At 37.9% G+C, this 20018-nt stretch overlaps 3 protein-coding genes across 4 annotated transcripts; 1 reads left to right on the top strand and 2 right to left on the bottom strand.

Moving 5' to 3' along the window:
- Nucleotides 1-4484: 4484 nt before the first annotated feature.
- On the bottom strand, nt 4485-11576 carry LOC101168854 (growth arrest-specific protein 8). Of its 2 annotated transcripts, none has more exons than XM_011491652.3 (11): nt 11487-11576; nt 10345-10440; nt 9709-9906; nt 8839-9039; nt 6543-6594; nt 6249-6451; nt 6045-6143; nt 5838-5918; nt 5527-5736; nt 5369-5434; nt 4485-5284 (listed from the first exon to the last, which is right to left on the bottom strand). In XM_011491652.3, exons 2-11 carry the CDS (start codon nt 10393-10395, stop codon nt 5225-5227), a joined length of 1221 nt encoding a protein of 406 aa, XP_011489954.1. In that variant the 5' UTR covers nt 10396-10440; nt 11487-11576; the 3' UTR covers nt 4485-5224. The 2 variants fall into 2 exon arrangements, with proteins under 2 accessions (XP_011489954.1, XP_004067252.1); XM_004067204.4 differs by lacking the exon at nt 11487-11576 and adding an exon at nt 10616-10837 and having other exon boundaries at nt 4682-5284.
- On the bottom strand, nt 11391-14851 carry LOC111947149 (transcription factor E2F4-like). Its single transcript, XM_023953499.1, has 8 exons — nt 14626-14851; nt 14258-14367; nt 13968-14123; nt 13668-13711; nt 12548-12612; nt 12171-12462; nt 11784-11831; nt 11391-11580 (listed from the first exon to the last, which is right to left on the bottom strand). Exons 1-8 carry the CDS (start codon nt 14755-14757, stop codon nt 11552-11554), a joined length of 876 nt encoding a protein of 291 aa, XP_023809267.1. The 5' UTR covers nt 14758-14851; the 3' UTR covers nt 11391-11551.
- A 618-nt stretch (nt 14852-15469) lies between these two features.
- LOC101168356 (lysosomal protective protein) lies at nt 15470-19925 on the top strand. The gene is made up of 11 exons (XM_004067202.4): nt 15470-15785; nt 16339-16450; nt 16532-16666; nt 16750-16908; nt 17149-17240; nt 17915-17999; nt 18087-18239; nt 18326-18471; nt 18734-18896; nt 19295-19384; nt 19453-19925. Exons 1-11 carry the CDS (start codon nt 15625-15627, stop codon nt 19534-19536), a joined length of 1380 nt encoding a protein of 459 aa, XP_004067250.1. The 5' UTR covers nt 15470-15624; the 3' UTR covers nt 19537-19925.
- Nucleotides 19926-20018: the final 93 nt, after the last annotated feature.

Below are 20018 nucleotides of genomic sequence, written 5' to 3'. Positions count from 1 at the left end.
CCAGAAGGATGAGTTGGCACAGACTGTATTGTTGAATTCGTAAGCAAAGAACTCACTGCAGACATGGACCCAAAAGAAGTCCTCCTCAGCAGCAGACAGGTACCAAGCTGCATTGGTACATGCAGCGTGCAGGTCAAGCCCCATGTGAGCCATGTCAGGGTTGACCGACCCATTTTCACCATCAAACAGTTTGCAGTAGAGGAATACAGTGAAGTTTGAGACACCTGTTAGGCCTGGTATGGATTCATTACATGCAGCCTCCAGGATTTCTGCTGAGGCTGAGTGTTCCATCTCTGTCTGCTTAATGCTGCCGTCTCTGAACTTGCTGCGAGGTGCAGCAGGAAGTTTAAGAAGGCGTTTGGATTTCTGAAAAGAAGCAGCATGTGTGGGTGACCGGGCTTGTGCCGGCTGTGATTGATGCTCCTCTTCAGAGGTAGAAGGGCAGGACAGAAATGGGAGTGAACCTGGACGACTCTGGGAGGTGATACCCAAAGCCTGAGTGTTCCACATCACATTGTGTCTTATGCCCCTGAAAATTCATGGAGAGAGCAACGATTAAACCGGTTTTACTTGCAACTTGCCGTAAAGTCATTACCGAAATATCTTACCATAAGATCAAATGTCTCAGGTCACCTTAAGGAAAGACAAATGACATGCATTATTTGAAAATCAAAGTAAACAGGCGATGAAAAGAGGCAGGTGGAGGCTGAACACCTGATATAACACAGGCGCTCAATCAACAATGCACAAGATATAACATTACTGACATCAATGAGAGGATAAAGGGGATTAGCTGGGCCAACAACAGACGCTTTCACTGCGCAGGGAAATTATAACGATTTTAAAGCAGTGTCAGTCACAGTCACCCGGGCAGCTCAGGGGAGAACTTTTGTCAGACTGATGAGACATTTAGAACATGCTTACTGTTTTCTTCACATTTAGACTCTCACCCAAAGTGTCGTCGTATTCTGTTTTACTCACCAACAGAGCATCTCCCATGTGTGTTCTGCTGCTTTCCATCCACCAGGCTGCTGACATCATCAAGGAGCACCATGGTAACTTGTGACACTTTCTTTCTCAAGTTACCATAGACGGAGCTCCCTACCCTGTGCAAAAGACCCCGCCTCAGCCCATCCAAACTCCTCACAAGAGCTAGGTTTCTTTTTGCCAGATGACCTCCGCGCTCTCCTCCACCAGAACGAGACAGAACCTGCAGAAGGAGGCTTTGCATGAAGTCTGCTTCATCCTCAGTGACCATCATTTCGTCCACAGATGTATTTCCGGACAACAGATCCTGTCTCAGGGCTTCAGGGGGTAAGCTGAAGGGCCTAAAGCGGCCAATTGTGCCCAAGCCCTTGGTGTTTCCAGAAGCTTCCCTTGAAGGGTGTAAGCTGACCACGGGTTTCCAGTTCCGCGTCTCCAGGAATTGCAGCAGCTCCTGAAGCCAGCTCACACTGAATTCACAATCATTTTGACCCTTCAAAGCGCAGATAAAGCCCTGGAGGCCTGCACTAGCCTGACCATACGTCCCACTGACCAGAGCCTGAAGCACAGTTTCCAACACAGCGCTAATTGTTCTCCAGTTCTGAGACAAGAAAGTCAAGATGGACTTCTGAGGTAGACGCTCTGATAAGGTAATGACACTTTGCAGGAGCCCCAGCAGCCAGTCCCAGTGTGGGCTTCCCCTCAGAGACAAAAACCAGTCCTGTAGTCTGATGCTGGGCCGAGGGGGAACTCTCCCGTTCCACTGGTTCAGTGCAGCACTTCCTTCAGACTGCAGGAAAAAGTGCAACACCTTCTCCCACAACTGCACCTCATCTTCTTCTCCAGGAGCCTCCTCCAGCTCTGCCCCCATCTCCTGGAGGTACAAAGAGATATTGTAGAGGAACCCAGAGAGACGGTGCCTGTCAATTGGCTTGTTTAATGACGGCCTGTTCTTGCTGGGAAAAAGTGTTTTTAAACTTCCCACTATGTTCCTCATCCAGGTTGGCATGGACTGGCCCCTGTTTGGGTCTGAGTCCTTATTCAGAGGAGATCTGTTTGGACTCAAACCATTTCCTTTACTCAGTTTTGAAATGATCTCCTTCAGAATGGCATCTCCTCTGTCCACTTTATCACCTCCTAAAAAGAGAATAGATATAGAAAGTGGCAACCGCCATTGAAATATTGAAACAATAAAGTAATATTTTATGTAGGCAAGTGGTTTCAGTGCACTCACCTGTCTTCTCAGGGGCTCCTTCTCCAAGTAAAACAACACAAAATAGGATACTTATAAATGTGAGAGTGGCCATCCCTGACCCAGTCTTCACAATCTCCACCTCTTTCCAGGATGCACAAAAACAAATGCTCTCACATTTTTCTCATGAATCCAGTTGTCCTGTGGGTTATAGGTGAAAACAAAGAAATAGCGTTTCTTCATTAAGTGATAGGATGCAGGTAAGTATCAGTGCCAGCAGAGGATATTAAACCTTAATGATTGTACAGCTTACGCTGCATGGTTTGTTAAGCAAAAAATGCAGGTCTTTTTAAACTGAAAGCCTGAACGTTCCATGATAAGTCTATAGGTGATGCTGGGTCGCTAGAGAGGGCATAACAAAAAAAATTTTTAACGATGAGCTGACCATTTCAAAAATAAAAGTTTTACAGCGTTCCAATTCTCACAGGATCCTGTTCTGAACATCAAAATAGATCTAATTTAGTTGAGACAACTATACAGCTATACCTTCAGCGATGGAACCTAAAAGATGAGAAATAAGATTCTCAGAACTCACCAAGTGTTATAATCCATCGTCTTTAAGTGGCTGGCAGCATCTCCTTCAGCTTTTTGTTGTGCTGACCTCCACCTGAGTGGGACTCTATTTCACCATCGCTCTGACTTTCTCTACTTTTTCCTCTCCCCCATCCCCCTCCTCCCTCCAGCGTCCACCTGTGCAGGTGTTTTAAGTGCCTTTTCTCAGGCTCTTTGCTTCAGGTTAGTTTGCAGCTTCACACTTGAAAATCTTTCCGGCATTATGTGTGTTTCTTTTTGTGTACCATCACACAAAGTGTTCTTTTAAATCTCTCCTGTATTTGGATATTTTCTGACTTTTTTCCTGCTTTTGAGGAATGAAAAAGGTGTTAAAAAGAAGTGAAAATCTGCATTATTTTAATCACACCCGGAATAACTGCCCCACTCTCGATCTGTCGCCCATTGACTAATTCTTTATTGAGGGGGGATTTATCTCTTGTAACACTGGGTGTGTTGGGGGTGTAGTCTTACCAAGCGGGTCAGACCAGAAGAACTTTGTATGCTGTCACTGTTTAGATACATTTATCCCTTGTCTGGACAGACCCACAATTGAGCCCTGTGCAAAGGGCACAGGAGCCGTCTCTCCAGAGTCAGACCGCTGTCTGCATGCCCTGTAATCTGAGAGCTCTCAGTGAAAGAACCACCTTCTCCTTCCTTTTGCTTCAGCTGCAAGATACTGCAGCCTGCACAGGGACAATAACTTCCTCCTGTATTATTGATGCCGCAGGGAACAGCGATCACTCAGTGCAGCAGGGCTCGATTCACCATGGGAATAGTCAATGAGAAACTGGATCTGCCCCCCCCCGCTGGAAACAGCAAATCGGCCAGGTAATATAGCTGTTGTGATTGAAATACACAGCTGGAGCTAACTATTACACTAACTTCTCAGTTGATAGATATACCAAGAATAAATCAATATAGTATAAATTCTGCACTTAAGTAAATTATGATTCAAAAATAATATTTTTTAGGTTACTCTGTTTCAATGTTTCCTTTTTAGCACTTTAAAAGGCTGGAATGACAGATATTTCTAGGTTTTTTTTTTTTTTTTTCAGTCTTGTCCTATGTGTCCTTTTAAAGTAAATGTCCAAAAAATACAATCATCATCATCATCATCATCATCACCAACCCTTAGCAATGACTATTATGCAGATACACACAGATTTTGTTCATCCTGGCTCATTCTAAACAAAAAGGCAAGACTTTTAATTTTTCAAATGGAGATTTTAACATACGTTTTTCATAAAATAACCATGCTGAAATCAAATATGCTTGTTTAAAATAATTGAATATTAGATCTTGGTGAAGGCAGCAGTTATAAGAAATTATTTTATCAAACATTAGTACTAGTAATGCCAGAACTCCTAAGTACACTCAGAACAAAGGAATAGCAAACATCTTTGAGGAGAAAAAAAAAATGTAGGGAGATTATTCTCTTTCTAAAAACAATGCTGCTCCATCTTAATAAAAAACTAAATACCCACAAAAGGTTGCCTCTTCATAACTGTACTCGCCCTCAATGTGTACTGACTCAGTTCCATTATAATGTTCTAAATTTTCAGACAGGGGAAGAAAAACCTTCAACGTATTTGAAAGATAAAACCAGCCTTTACAGAAAAAAGTACACAGAAAAAAACATGTCAACTGCTACAATAAAATAAATTATTAGTTAATTAATACAACAACAGGGAACAAATAACAGGCCCAAATTCTTGTTTTTCTTTTAGTTTTCAATGAATCAAATTGTTCTGGTTATTTTCTCCATCCTTTTTGCACAACAGTGTGCCAAAGCAGATGCTAAACATCTGTAACATGGTATTAAATACAATTACGGTAATCACAATGTAGCTTCAGCGGTGCAGATATGTCAACAAAACTTCAATTCTATACAGATAATGATTAATAAAACATTTATTTTGAAGCATTTTTTTTCTTTGCTACAGAGAAAATGTTAACTATAAATGAAACTATGAATTATTTTGAAGTAAAAGTAATTAATTTAAAAGAAAAGGGCAAAATCAAGACCCTTGAAAGATTTATTTTTAAGTTCAAGAGGTTCCTGATTCACATCGGTTTTAAAACATGGATACAACCATTAGTTTGTTTTTTTAATCTTTAAATTTGAGATTTTGATTTTACTTTAAAGGCTTGAAGCTGAGCGGTTGCAGTTATTGTACGTAGCCTGTAGAGGACAGTAAAGCCACAAAGATAAACTTACATGTGTTGTCTGTTTTAATGGATCATTACTTTAGATTTAAATTGCAGCAAATCCATTCTTATACTATAATTTGTTATGAAGCAAACTTATATTTTTTATGAGTCCACTCTGTAAAATCATAAAGACATTACAATTTTCTTTTAATTCAGACGTGAGATTTGTCATTTCACTTCCAGAAATCCAGGTTCTGCTTTCCAAATAAGAGATCTAACAGAATCTTATCTATGAGACTTAAACATCGGGTTTTCTTCACCGGTCAGCAGCAGATGACTTCGGGCCTGCGGGATACACATTTGCATTACATACACAGTCTTTTCATTACAAAATAAATAAATAAATAATGAGGTAAAAGAATGACTAACCTTCAAGATCTCATTCTTTTTGTATGCAATGTTCCTAATGGCAGATTTTCTTCTGTCCAAATTTTCCTACAGACAAAACTTTTTGTCAGTTATCCTTTTTCTAAAGATATGGCAAAAGTGAGTTTTAAAGCAGAGAACACAGGAGTGTGAAACATTACCTCACTTTTGTTTGCAATTTCACTGAGAACATTGTGGTCCATGTTTGGGTCTGAGAGAACAGTGAAGAGCTGAGTCTGTGACCTTGCCAGACTGTCCGTCAGGTCCTGCAGCTTCCTCCTGAGCTGTGCGCTCCTCAAACCCACTTTTTCACGGGTTCTCTCAATATTTGGAGTCACTGAATTGTACAACTTTGCCTTTTCCAGTTGAAGCTGTGTGAATCAACATGGGATTAAGAAAAAACAAATAGAATATTAATATTTTCTCGACTTCAAAACAATGAATCGTGTGAAGTGGGATTTTTATCTTTCACCCCGTTGAATTTTTGTTCTAGTGCTTCATTTTCTAATTTCAGGTCCTCAACGGTCTTTGTTTCAGGAATTTTGATAGATTGCTGTGAAGAAAAGTAATAAAGTGACACATTACACTTTTTATTTGAGTTTTTATGTACATTAATTTGAATACACTTCAATAAGTCACACTGATATTTAAAAAACAGAAGTATCAACATAACAATAACCTTATTTTTCAAGTGGAAATCTGCTTTCTTCTTAATGTTGGTCTTCTGAACTTTGGGGATATCATAAACTTGAATTTCCTTCTCTTGTAAAATTTTGTTCTAGGAGGTGCAAAGAAAACATGCAGTGATTACTAAAGTATAAAACTATTTCATTTTTGTCCTGAACACATTTGTTTTATATATCTATTTTAAAATAAAACCTACCTGGATTTCATTTATTATCTCTCTATTCTGCTCCATTAAAATATTGACTTCCTGAATGCTGTTGAAGACTTCCCTCATTTCCTCTTGGAAAGCCACAATGTGGGTGTCTCGTTCCAGTTCACAATTCATGACCAAACTTGTTTCAGTATTTTCCAACTCTTCTTGGAACAGCTTAAGACATTCTTCATATTTTGCAGCGGTTTCTGCACAGATAATGTCAAAAATGGGACTTTTGAGTTCATTTCTAAAAAACACAATTGTCTTAAATTCAGCTAAGAGTTTAGTTTCATTTACCTGTGACTTGCTGCTCCCAGTTGCTCCTTGTTTTAGTAACCTCATCCTGTAACTGAAGATAAAAATTAATCACAAATTTGTGTAAAACGCCTCTTAGAGGTATTCTGGGAGTCCCTTGTGTGTAGTATGTAATGCTCATCATTTCCTGACAAAATGTTCGTGTCAAATACCGTATGTGGGTGTTGTTTTGAATGGTGCTGCCAACATGTAAAGTAAAACAGCTTGACAGTTAGAAGAACTCTAAATAGAGTTAATAGGTCTGTTTTATAGGACTAGATGTTACAGTGGTGGACAAAATTGTTGGTACCGCTCAGTTAAAGAAAGAAAGTCCACAATGCTCACTGAAATGACTTGAAACGTTCAAAAGTAATAATAAATTAAAATTTCTTGAAAATTTATTTCATATTTTGTTGCACAACCTTTTGAGGCAATCACTGCAATTAAACGGTTTCTGTATTTGTCAATGAGCCTTCTGAACCTGTCCACAGGTATTTTGGCCCACTCCTCATGAGCAAACTGCTCCAGTTGTCTCAGGTTTGATGGGTGTCTTCTCCAAATGGCATGTTTCAGCTCCTTCCACAGATGTTCAATGGGATCCAGACCTGGGCTCATAGAAGGCCACTTCAGAATCGTCCAACGCTTTTCTCTTAGCCATTCTTGGGTGTTTTTGGCTGTGTGTTTTGGATCGTTGTCCTGTTGGAAGACCCATGACCTGCGGCTGAGACCAGGCTTTCTGACCCTAGGCAGCACATTTCTATCCAGAATGCCTTGATGATCTTGAGATTTCATTTTACCTTGTACAACTTCAAGACACCCTGTGCCAGATGCAGCAAAGCAGCCCAAGAACAGAACTGAGCCTCCTCCATGTTTCACAGTAGGGACAGTGTTCTTTTGGTTGTTTGGTTCATTTTTGAGTCTACGAACATAGAGCTGATGTTTCTTACCAAAAAGCTCCAGTTTTGTCTCATATGTCCAAAGGACATCATTTCAGAAGCTTTGTGGCCTGTCAACATGCATTTTTGCAAATTCCAGTCTGGCTTTTTTATGATTTCCTTTCAACAGTGGTGTCCTCCTTGATCGTCTCCCACGAAGTCCACTCTGGCTCAAACAACGACGAATGGTGTGATCTGACACTGATGTACCTTGATCTAGGAGTTCACCTTTAATGTCTTTGGAGGTTGTTCTGGGCTCTTTGGATACAGTTCCAACTATCCGTCTCCTCAATTTGTCATCAATTTTCCTCTTCGGTCACGTCCAGGGAGGTTGGCTACTGTCCCGTGGGTCTTAAACTTCTGAATAATATGTGCCACTGTCTTCACTGGAAATTCCAGCTGCTTAGAGATGGTTTTATAGCCTTTACCTTTACGATGTTTGTCTATAATTTTGTTTCTAATGTCCTGGGACAATTCTCTCCTTTCTCCTTTCATTCAATTAAAGGACATACCTGAGTTCATCATGACCCCCTGGACAATTAGTTCTCAGTCTTTTATGGAGGTACCATCATTTTTGTCAAGTCCTATTTCATTAGTTTGTATTTTTAAATAATTCTGTTAATCAACAACTCAAAAGTAATGGCTGATTTTGATTATTTAATTTTCGATAAATTTTAATTTATTGTTACTTTTTAACGTTTCAAGTCATTTCAGTGTCCACAGGAACATATATAATATATATAATCACGTATAATACAGCACTGAGCAATTACCATTTTATGAGAAAATAATAATTTAAAATTGGGATGTTTTTCTACCTGAATAAAACATGTTTAAAATTAAATATATAAAGAGCCAAATTTTGCACTGAAGACATTAAAAAACGTCATGAGAATAGGCTATACGTGAGACATTATGACCCAGCTAGGGTTTTACTTTTGAGGTCAAAAAGTTTGCATTAAAAGACACAAAAAATACAATATTCTTTTGCTTTTTATTTGTCTGAAACTGGGATCGCGACCCGGTCCCGGATAAGCGGAGGAAGATGGATGGATGGATTGTCTGAAACTAAACTGAACTTCTTTGGATCAATGAAGAAGTCTCTAAATGTTAACATTTTTGATGGTCTACGGGTTTATAAACCTGAAGGGTCTAAAAAGTTGACACAACAAATACCCTCAAAGAAATCTGGCCGTACCACAGGTTTTTTATGACTGATGTCAGTAGTTGCGGAACTTCTGTTGGATATTTGACATTTAAAATAGTTTAAAACTGTTTATTAGAAAGCCACACTAAGCAACTCCCATCAAGTTGTACAGATAGACGCCTATTATTGTATAAAAACATTTGTGTGCGTTACAAACCAGTAGCCGTTGTCTTTCAAAGTCGTCATTGTTGAGCTCCTGTATGTCTACCATACCAGCTTTGATTTTCTTATGAAACTCCATCTCCAGCTGATCCAGCTCTTTCTGAAGCTTCTTGATGGAGACCAAACCCTCCTCCTTCAGCTCGGAGATTGTGCTTTGATGTTCACAGAGGAGATGCTTTATTTTCTGCTTGTACACCTGAATAAGAAAAAGAACATAATAAATGTTTCATCAGTCTAACAATATTCCATGCTCATACACCCAGAATCTGAAAGAATGAAGGTTTTGAATTCCACTGAGTTTGCTTCCTAAATATCCAAACCTCCCAGCAAACACTTAAATGTAATGAAGGTCATTAGTAGAAGGCAGAGAAATCCTTTCTGGTTAGTTTGAACTATGTAACCCTTTGTGGTTAGGGGTCTGACTGAGGTTGAGGGTATAATGAGGCAACCATAGCTGGGCTATGAAGCCAGGGTGAGTAAATAAACCACAAACAACAGAAAAGTGGCAAACATATTATAGTAATATCAGGACTTTAGGTCAGCATTATTTACGAAAAAAGAAAAACAACATATTCACTTATCAGACAAGAAGACCAGCTTAAATAAACACAGGCAATTAATACAAAAAAACACCCCCACAATTCCTTTCATTCATTCATTCATTCATTCATTCATTCATTCATTCATTTACTAAGCCGTTTTGTCCCTTTCGGGGTCACATGGCTACTGGAGCCTATCCCAGCCACTTGTGGGAGAAGGCAAGGAGGCAGGGGACTTCCTGGACAGGTTGCCAGTCAGGGCCACAAATCACACACCCAACAATTCCATTTCAACAGTTAACTTACAGTCCACAAACTGAACTTACTTTGATCTCTATGAGGTGGTGCTCCTCGTCCTCCTCCAACCCCTTCTCCAGGATTTTCTCCTCAGCCAACACCTCCTCCAGTTTTTTGGCAGTGATTTTCCCAAACGTGTGAACTTGATCCCTCTCCAGCTGAAAGTAGTTTCTCTCTTCCATCTCCCTGTCCAGCTCTTCCTGAAGGTGAGCAATGTACTCTTCTATCTAAAACCCAGAAATACGGGTAATCGTTACCAAACTTTTCCACCAAAGGACGCTACTTCGTTAACCAAGCTAATATGGCTGTAGGTAAATTTATGAGAAAGTCAACAAATATTAGAGAATTATTATGTTAGAGGGTTAATGCTTATGAGCATTTAAGATCGAAATGCAGCACAACAATGCTGACTGGATGATGTTTGGACACCACTGACCACAAATGAGGGTACCTTATGGTGCTCCAGGTGGTACTTCTGACTTTTGGAAATATATCTTAAATGTTTTGATTTCTGTTATTTTATTTTATTTTTTCAATTATGCTTCTCAACAAAGTCCAATAAATGCTTTCAAAGGGTTTTCTGGTATTGGTTAGAGGGAAACATTACATGACTGAAAAACATTTTCCTGTTGAAATGACTCGATATGTTTTAGTAGAGCTCATACCTGCTCCTTGGTGGTTTCTTCCTTGGTGCGTCCATTGATCAGAGTTTGCATGTTTGGCTTTCCTGACTTTTTGCTAGTACTTTTCCTTTTGGGTGGCTGAAAAAAACAAGTTCAACAAACGTTTAGTTTTGTGATTGTTTGTTTGTTTTTTCCTTAGAGAAGTTTGTTTGCATACATCGTAGCATAGAGGCTACAAAAGCTAATAGGTTGAATGTCACTCTAGATTTATAGAAACAACCATACTTTTTGTCATTTATAGAGGTACATTTACCATTGTTTACGCAGCTCAGATAACGCAGAAAGTCGGGTGGCGTTTACGTGTTTTAGGAAGGCAGCAATCATAGCCCAACAACAAGCATTGTTAAACATTCGTTCCCATAGCAACAACCGGAAGCTCGAAAGGTGGCGAAGTTTGGAACCGGATGTAGTTTTATTTTGAACTTTATTGTTCAAACGATTGAACAATTTGCAGCATGTATGACAGCTTTAGAGAACCTAGAGGTCATTATTACAATATATTGAGATGCTCTTTTTTAAGTTATACGAATAAATATTTCAAAGTCAAAATATCGTAATATTTTTGTGTTTTTTTAATTTACTTGAGACTACAATTCTACAATTTTTAAGACAATTCTTTTAAGACTAAACAGAAAATTGAATGTAATTTTTTACAAACAATTTCATTTAAAGCATATTTCTTCAAAATAACCTCAGGTTAACTGAACTCTAAATACTTTTTAGCAAAATGATTCCTCATACAGTAAAATAAAGTGTATTTTAATAAAATAAACTATTTTCAGAGCAGCACAAATCAATTCTTAATTTTTTAATTTCTATGCCACAGAAAATAGGGCTTCCCCAGCAAAAGTTCAACAGATATCAGAAATGTTGAACGTGATATGAAAAACGTTGTTTATTTCTCATCCAGTTTGTTTTTATTGACATCACAAGAAAAGTGTGATGTTTTTCTGAGCCAGGTACTAAAATTTGAAAAAGAATTGCCACAGAATCCTAGCTTTAAAGTGTTGATTAAGATGGGTGCAACATTTGAAATCTTGTTTTTTTATTTTTTAAACCAACTTATAACAAAATATGAAAAAACACATCAGCAAAAACATCAGAGTATTTAAAGAAACAGATACAGTGTATCATGAAGAATCCCTGTAACGTCCTCCTGGTTACAAACATGGTCGTGTTCAGGTGGGGGTCAAGCTAGATGGCCAAGGGGTGACAAAACTGTAGGAGAAACAAATTTGTCGTGAATAAAGCAGGACGGTTTGTCACGAATGAATTAGATCCTTAAAGGCACGCGCCTTCAAAAGTTATAAACTGAGTGATCCGATTACGACTATCACAAATTTGAGAAGCAGCATGTTAAATCACCATTTTCAAACATAAAGTTTATTATGGTGCATTGCATTAGTAAGTAAGTAAAATACCTCTGGGTGCCCTAATCAGGTCCTGCTGTTCCTTTGATAAATCTATAACTGTAAAAAAGAAATATATTCATTTAAAAATTAATAATTATATAGTTAATGAATACAAACAGCGAGCAATAATATAAATATTTGTTATGCGACAAGTTTACATGGAGAAAACAGACGAACAAGAGGACAATAAGTGTTAATGAAAGTTAACTGTTATCAACCAATAAAATAAGCCATATTTATGTAGCTCTAAAACAAAATTATTCCAAAGGGGGTTTTTAGCATTCAAGGAAAACTCCTAAATATACATTTTGAATAACTAAGCATATCATTAAGCTTTTGTAATGAAGTTCTACATCTCTCTTACAACACAATATCAACAAAAAAGGAAAAACTCACATGGAGATCTATCGCTTGTTTTGCTTTCAGCATTAAAAAATGATAACATGCATTGAGGCACCCATTTTTCTCCATACTGGACAATAGCTGACGGCTGTTTGGGTTCAATTATGTTTTCTTTCTCATCAGGAGGTGACATAGCTGACTTGGCACATTGTAGAACTTCTTCAGATGGTGGGACTGGCAAAACAAGAGGAACCGAGCTGGCAGAACATTTGTTAAAAAGTATAACATCAATTGGTCCTTTGAGACTTTTTAGATAAATCTGGTATTTTGCTGGACAGTTTGGGACCTGAAAGAAAAAATTATTAAAAAAAAACAACTTATCAGGTTATGAGCCGCAAAAGTATGAGAAGTGTGATTGAGCTCAAACGTACAGCTTTTGGAATGGGAACATCAAGTGTTGTGTCCTGGGGTGCTCTTACTGTCAAAACAGTTCGACCTGAAGGAAAACGGTAGAAGAACTTATATTTTTTAGAATAAAACACACTTATAGAAAAAAAATAATACAATTATTTGCCTATATGTGTTAGTAAAAATGACAGGCTTTTTGGCATTAAACTCTTAGAATAACCAGTATTACAGATTCAGTGTCAAGAAAAATTCACAGTATTTAAATATTTGTCTTTACACTGTAAATGCATTCATCTACAAATTTTTTGAGTATATCTATTTAAAATTTTAGCAAGACGTTATGAGAAATGTATGTTTGCCTATAGGCTCTTGAAGAGCCTATAGTGACTTTATAAACACGATATATAATAAGTTAAAGAGTATGTCATTAAATGTGAGTTGTTCAAGTGTGAAAGGTAATTTGACCCTGTAGTAACTAAGAAATCAGATGATTGCTTCACTATTCATCTGGCTCAACCTTTAGCACCAGCTAGGAGGCTCACACTCTAAGATCTATGCATCTCTCATCAGTTTTCCATCATGTCTCTATAGTTAAGAAATGTAAGGCATAAACCTGTAATGGTGATTTGGAAAGAAACCAGAATGAATTAAGACCCTTGGTTTACTTTGTGTTACCATGGAAATAATTAAAAAGCTGAACAGTAAGCCAGATGCTACAACTGGTTGAATGTCTTTCTTCCTCTGTTGACAGGAAAGAAGGATGACTTCCAGCACAGCCTGATATGCACCTCTTTCTACAACAACTGTCTGAAGTGAAGCATATGTCCTTTGGGGTTTGCCCTGCCTAACACAAAAGGAAAATCTGATTGTTTCACTGCAGAAAACAGTTGGTGTAGCTAATTGGAAGTTTGAAAACAGTATGTTAAGAATTCTATTTGAGGTTTATGCAATGTTCAGGTTTAAACAACAGTTTGCTCCTTTCCATGCATTAGCACTGCACAGTACATGAGGCCTTGTGTGTTGTTCATTGCATTATTTCACTGTGGGGTAAAGTTGCAGAGTAGCAATACAACAAAAGCCTTTAGTAAAGCATGCCAAAAACACACAAAACAAGTTGCAAACAAAAACAGAAGAGATATTTACCACAGAAGGAGTTGCAGATGTCGTCATGAGTCACATAAACTGAAGTTAAATTAAGTTAAAAAAAAATCACCAAGAAGACATCAATGGTTGCTAAACAATAATAAATATTAATATGGAAAATAAATTTGTCAGTATATAATGTATTCTCTAACACGTAAAATTGTTAAAATTTGAAATAAAAGAATGGAAATGTATGAATTTTAGTCTAATTTCTGAAAAAACGTGTACACCGTCCTCATAAATGTTGTGAAATAATGTGTTACATTTTAAGTAGATCATTGAAATCAATAAAAAGGATATTCTCTGTCGTTTTCGGTTATTTCCTTGATGTTTTGTTCAATACAAAGTTTCTGCTGGTCCAGAAAATGTTCCCTGCACTCCAAGTGAGACACCTCAGCCTTCAGCTTCATAAGAATTCTTCCTGCACTAGTTACATTTCTTCTTGGATTCGTCTCCCTTTAACAACAACAACAAACATGCAAAGTGTGTTAAGATGTGCAGTTCAAGCTAAGTAAATTATATTATAAAAACAATGTCATACTCAAGAATTTACACAAAGCACAATTAGTGCAGGAAGAGTGACGACTTACTGCCACTTTACATGGTTCTTAGATAATTTTCTGATAAGACCAATGCCCTCCAACACATTTGTGATGTCGTAGATTCTTCTCTTTTGTCCAACAGCCAGAGCACTGAAAGCCTGAAAAGAGGACAGGCAATTAAAATAAAACTGATTTATGTTTCCACTGACTGTGATCATTGGGGAATGAGCTAACTAACAGATTTTTAAAATCTGTCTATGTATTCAACATATTTAATACAGTTAATGTAAATGGAGAGTCGTTTTTCTGAATATATCATGTTGCTCATTTTTGTTTAACTTTGCCACCACAATATACTGCAAAAAATTGCCTTTTTTTTGTATCAAAATCATGTGGCAACCTTGCAGTTTACGTACGTGTCTGAGGTCCAGCTCTCCGTTTTCAGCTTCTTCTAGTAACTGGACAAACTTCGTCGTGAGCAAATGAAGACTTTTCATCTTCCTATCATATGCAGGAGTTTCCTCGTCTAAACAGTCGTCGGGATCCATGTAACTAGTAGCAAAACAAACAAATTAGACCTAGAACTTTTGAACGCTTTTGAACTAGCTTTACTGCCACTTTATTTCGCTAACTTCCTTTTTCCTTCAAAATAAAATTTTATATGTGTTTCAACAAACGTACTCCACAAACAAATGTCCGATTTACTCAAAGAACCGTGTAAAATATAGTGCATCTGGATGTTCTAAATGTGTCTTATACGTCCCTCCTATTTCATTGTTAATTTCACCCTCATTGATTGTAGAAAAATGTTTTTTGCTCTCCCTGAAAATGAATCGTTGTTGTCGTGGTGCTCATTTTATTGTGATACCTTCTCCCCGGAAGCAGTCTACTTTGGGGAAAGTTTTTATTTTCGGAATTTTTTATTCATTAAATTTTAGGTTTTGACTGCTTTATTTACAACTTTTTAAGAATTAAACAACTAGGCCTTTTATGTTTTATCAGACGTTACTGTAGATAATTCTTAATATCGTTATATATTAGATCAAGTTAAATTCTTTCTTTACTTTTTTTGTAAACATGACATTTATTAGATAGTACCACTTTTACTTTTGCTCTGGATCGTTAGTCTATGTTCATTTCTTAACAGATTCAAAAACAGTCAAGCACTTTTTAAAAATCAGGTCGCAGCTTTTTCTTGATGCTTTTTTTAGGAGCGGCGTTCAAGGTTCTTCTGTAAAAGTCAGGAGCACGTGACTGCGCTGCGCAGCAGTCATATGACTGATTTGGTTTGGAAGCTGCATGGGCTGATGTTTTAGCGACTGCCGCGGATGACGGTGGAGGAAGTCAAAGTCTTCCGTATTCCTCGTGGTTGTGAAGTTTGTGGATGTTTTGTTGTACTATTGTGAGCCTCCGAGATGCATATCGTGTTGTGTTTGCTGGCCGCTTTTGGGCTCGGTTCGCACGCTCAGTATGCTCCTGATGAGGTGACGGAACTACCCGGTATGACGTTCAAACCGAACTATCGTCAATGGTCCGGATACCTCCAAGCTGGACCCGGGAGGTTCCTGCATTACTGGTGAGAGGAAGCATCGATAGTTGGCAATAATGGTGTAATTATTTGTCATTTTATTCTGCTCTTACAGAGATTTTGTTCCTTTTTTCAGAGTTTGTTTTGCATTTTTGCTCACATGTCTCTCTAGTTCACAATATGCGAATATTTCTGTAACTTACTTTTCAACAAATGAGAAATTCTTAGTGGCTTTTTTGTTTTATTTTTTTCTTTGGGGTGGTGTATCCTCACTTTGACCATGTGTTTCTGATAATGTCACGTGACCCGCTATCTATGCAACTCCAATGTAACTTCAATCATTTTTGATGATCTCCTACTGCTATACTATTTTATGAAGATGACATTTTGAACAGAAAAATTAGTCTAAAATAAACATAAACAAACTCCAGAGATTTAGAGATGTTTGGACCAGAGCCATGAAGTGGGAAATAAACTCTGTACGAATTTTACTTTAGTTTTTATACATTATGTTTATGGTGCACAGCTAATCCAGACAGACAATTCTTTGAAAATTCAGATAATAAGTTATGAAAATAACTCCAAATTTACATCACGGTAGGTTTGTGACTTCTCAAGAAGACCCCGCCACCGACCCTGTGGTCCTCTGGCTGAACGGAGGCCCCGGCTGCAGCTCCCTGGATGGATTCCTGTCAGAGAATGGACCGTTTCACGTCAGCCTCACTCTCTGTGTTCCTAGCTTGATGAAGGGTTTGATGGGGCTTATGGCTGACAGGATTGCTCGTGTTTTTCAGGTAAACGATGATGGAACCACTCTCTATGAGAACCTATACAGCTGGAATAAGATTGCAAATATGCTGTATCTTGAATCCCCTGCAGGAGTGGGATACTCCTACTCCGATCAGCCTTACCCAATTGATGACAACCAGGTGAGCTATATAAAACGATACACTTTGGGGAGAAAAGTTTAGAGATGGCATAAAAAAATAAGGAACCACCATCTTTGTTTTAGGTTGCTGAAGATAATTACAAAGCCCTGCAGAGCTTCTTTAAAAAGTTCCCAAACTTCACCCAGAACGAGTTTTTCATCTTTGGAGAGAGTTACGGTGGAATTTATGCACCAACGCTCAGCCTCCATGTGGCCACAGGAGAGGCTAAAATCAATTTTAAGGTGAGTTGCTTCCTTTTAAAACGTGACGCCTTTTTCACTTCCGCAATGCGCTTTCAAATGAACAAATTTGCAAATTTGTACCAAACCACTTCAGGTACAAACTTACCTTGATATAGCATCTACTTGACAGCAAATACATACGTTTTTTTTTTTCATAGCTGGAAATAAATTCAGGCGTCAAGGGGTTAAATCTCATGTTAAGCTTCAAATATATGTTTTGAAATCTTGATGTCTTTGAAGGGCTTTGCAGTTGGAAACGGTCTCAGCAGCTTCGCTCTGAATGACCAATCCTTGATATACTTTGGTTATTATCATGGCCTCTTTGGAGAAGAGTAAGTGTCTTTTTGTACATCCTGTGTGCTGAGGAATTCTGTACAAAACATATCTATTTGTTTTAATTTTCATTAAAGTATGTAAAGTGTAATTATCTACAGAAAACAGAAATGATTTAAAGGTTTTACATTCACAAAAAGTATTTTAAAAATATTGGAAATTGTTGAATCTGTTAACTTTTTGCACTTATTTTTGTAATGTTTGAGTTTCTGTCTCTTTAAGGTCCATTTTATTCTGACTGATTGGAAAGATTTTAGGAAAAGACATACTTAAAAAAGAAATTATTTTTGTGTTATGACTAATTTTCTTAGATTTTATCATAGCTGTCTGCCTGTAGTATTCTGCGATCATTTTCTTGGGTTGAATTTTCAAATTCTGAGATGCTGACCTGCCCTACAGGATCGCATAAGATGATGTGAATTTACAGATTGGCAGACCTAATACACACTTGAAGAACACCATCACCCTGAATTCACTTAACAGTCAACTTACACCATACCATCTAAAATCCAGAAAAAATGTAAAAAATTAAAATAAAAAAAGAGACAAGCCCTTTTCTTTCCCTCCAAAAGCTTAATGTAAAATAAACTTAACGATTCAATTCTGTCATATCACATTTAAATGAAGGCTTTAAATATTTCATGCAGTGACTGTTGGTCTGTTTTCCATGCAGTTTGTGGCGCGATCTCAACATAAATTGCTGTAATAAGTCAAACTGTAACTTTTATAACAGCAGTTCAGAGACCTGTCAGACAATGGTAAGTATGCACTCTGTGAACACCATCAGCTTCCTGATTTTTTTGCAAGATTGGCCCCTGAGAGTCCATTTTCATTTCTCTTTGCAGGTAAATGTGGCCTTTAATATTGTGTATGAAACTGGTCTCAATGAGTATGCCTTGTACTTGGACTGTGAGGGCGGCCAAAGGTTCCACAGAGGATATGAGTTTGCCATGAGACATCTGTTTAAGATGTTCAAGAAACAACTGCACACTTACAAGGTGCCCTAGCAAAAGGCTATTCGCTTGTGTTTTTTTGTTTTATTTTGCTGCCTCACATTTTTTTTAATCAAAATCTTTTACTGAAGCTTCCAGGTACTAGAACTCCCACTCCGTCTCTTGGCGGAGTCCCTCCCTGCATAAACAGCACGGCTCAGACAAACTGGCTGAACAGAGGCGACGTGAGGAAAGCTTTGCACATTCCAGATGTTCTTCCCCTGTGGGATATCTGCAGGTACACACAGAAATCAGGAATGTTAGGAAATTCTGACACGGTCAGTCAAGGATAAGTGCATGTTGCGGATTTTCATTTCATTTGATTTTTATTCATAACAATGAGGCGTTTTCTTTAATTGCCTGCATCCCTTTGGTTGAAGAACTCTAATGCAGTGAAACTCTAAACTAAATTCAGTATGACAGTTAAAAACTGAAAAGAAAAAAATCAGCAGTATTTGATTCATTTGTAACAATGCTATGACTTGTTGTTATTCCTCCAGTGACGCTGTAGGAGAAAAGTACAAGACTCTGTACTCCACAGTGAAGGACGTTTATCAGAAGCTGCTGTCTCTGGGCCTGAGGTCTCTCGTCTACAACGGAGACACAGACATGGCCTGTAACTTCCTTGGAGACCAGTGGTTCGTAGAGGACCTCGGCATCAAGGTATGTGAGTCCTAGGGTTGGAGAATACTCTTTAAAATGAAAAAACCTGCACCAGGGCATTTGTGGAGATTAAAATTTCCTGATGTTAGGAGGTTTGCCCTTTTTCATTATCTCCAAAAAGCCTTTGAGCTGCTTGGATTTAGACTGTAGTGATGCATTTGAAGTATCTGCATTAAGTGATATCTTGATTAAATGCTTTAAATTATACCCCAACTTCTGCAAAGTCCCCAACTTCTCCAAACCGTCACTGATGCCTTACATTAAGCTCCTGTACACAATCATTATTAGATGATACCTTATGGTGTTTTGCCATACAACTTCTTACTTTGAAGGTTTTTCTACATCTTTTATCCATTGTTAAAATACTACTTAGGTATACATTTTTTGTTTGTTTCTAGCCCACCACCAGATATCAGACATGGCTTTATGAAGACCAGGTTGCTGGTTTCTACCAACAGTTTGCAAACATCACTTTCCTGACAGTTAAGGTAAGTTTTGTGCAGCTGTCCTGCTGCAGGTTAGAACCGACTTGTCATAAGTGTCATCTGTGTTTCAGGGTGCAGGTCACATGGTTCCACAGTGGGCTCCAGGTCCAGCTCTTCAAATGTTCCGGTCCTTTATAACAAACACCTCCTACTAAGATCTAATCAGGGCTGCATTCTGCACACATCAGCTGCTGTTTATTTTTAAGGGAAAAAAAATCAGTAAAATGGGAAAAGGGACAAGGTTTAGGCCATTTAACTGTGTAAGAATTGTAAACTTCCTCATGTGGGCTGGAAATTTTTACAGCTCTTGGATAATTTTAAATATTTGCAAATGATTTCTCTCAGCCCAAAAACTGTTCTTTTCTAAATCTTTGCAGTGCCTTATTGTCATTGTTAAATGTGCATGTAATGTTAAATTTTCTTTCCTTATCGGTGAAAACCAAAAGCTGGTCCCTCAATGGAGTTACAAAGTCAACTCATTGGTGATTCTAAAAACAATCGGGGGTAAAACTAGTTTTTCTAATAAAAACCAAACGATGATGTATTTTGTGAGTTCTTTCTGAGTCTTTTCAGGTATTTGATTAAAAGGTGATATTTTAGTCTGAGAAGTGCTTCGTCAAAACATCCTCGCTCCTCT

The sequence above is a fragment of the Oryzias latipes genome, chromosome 3 (assembly GCF_002234675.1).
Source record: "Oryzias latipes chromosome 3, ASM223467v1".
Lineage (NCBI taxonomy): Eukaryota > Metazoa > Chordata > Actinopteri > Beloniformes > Adrianichthyidae > Oryzias > Oryzias latipes.
The sequence above is the reverse complement of the archived record's forward strand: the minus strand, read 5'-3'. Positions and strand labels throughout refer to the sequence as shown.

Excerpts from the sequence above, each read along its gene's own strand:
- LOC101168854 (XM_004067204.4), bottom strand. Across the intron at positions 6,595-8,838 it reads TTGAAAGACAACGGCTACTG|TTACAGGATGAGGTTACTAA; the intron begins GTTTGTAACGCA and ends TTTTATCTTCAG. Across the intron at positions 6,452-6,542 it reads CTGGGAGCAGCAAGTCACAG|AAACCGCTGCAAAATATGAA; the intron begins GTAAATGAAACT and ends TTATCTGTGCAG.
- LOC111947149 (XM_023953499.1), bottom strand. The coding sequence starts at position 14,757 with ATGGATCCCGACGACTGTTTAGACGAGGAAACTCCTGCATATGATAGG. Across the intron at positions 14,124-14,257 it reads AAGAACCATGTAAAGTGGCA|GGAGACGAATCCAAGAAGAA; the intron begins GTAAGTCGTCAC and ends TTGTTGTTAAAG. Across the intron at positions 11,581-11,783 it reads CCTGATTAGGGCACCCAGAG|TTTTGTCACCCCTTGGCCAT; the intron begins GTATTTTACTTA and ends TTTCTCCTACAG.
- LOC101168356 (XM_004067202.4), top strand. The coding sequence starts at position 15,625 with ATGCATATCGTGTTGTGTTTGCTGGCCGCTTTTGGGCTCGGTTCGCAC. Across the intron at positions 18,240-18,325 it reads AACAACTGCACACTTACAAG|CTTCCAGGTACTAGAACTCC; the intron begins GTGCCCTAGCAA and ends CTTTTACTGAAG. Across the intron at positions 19,385-19,452 it reads TCACTTTCCTGACAGTTAAG|GGTGCAGGTCACATGGTTCC; the intron begins GTAAGTTTTGTG and ends TCTGTGTTTCAG.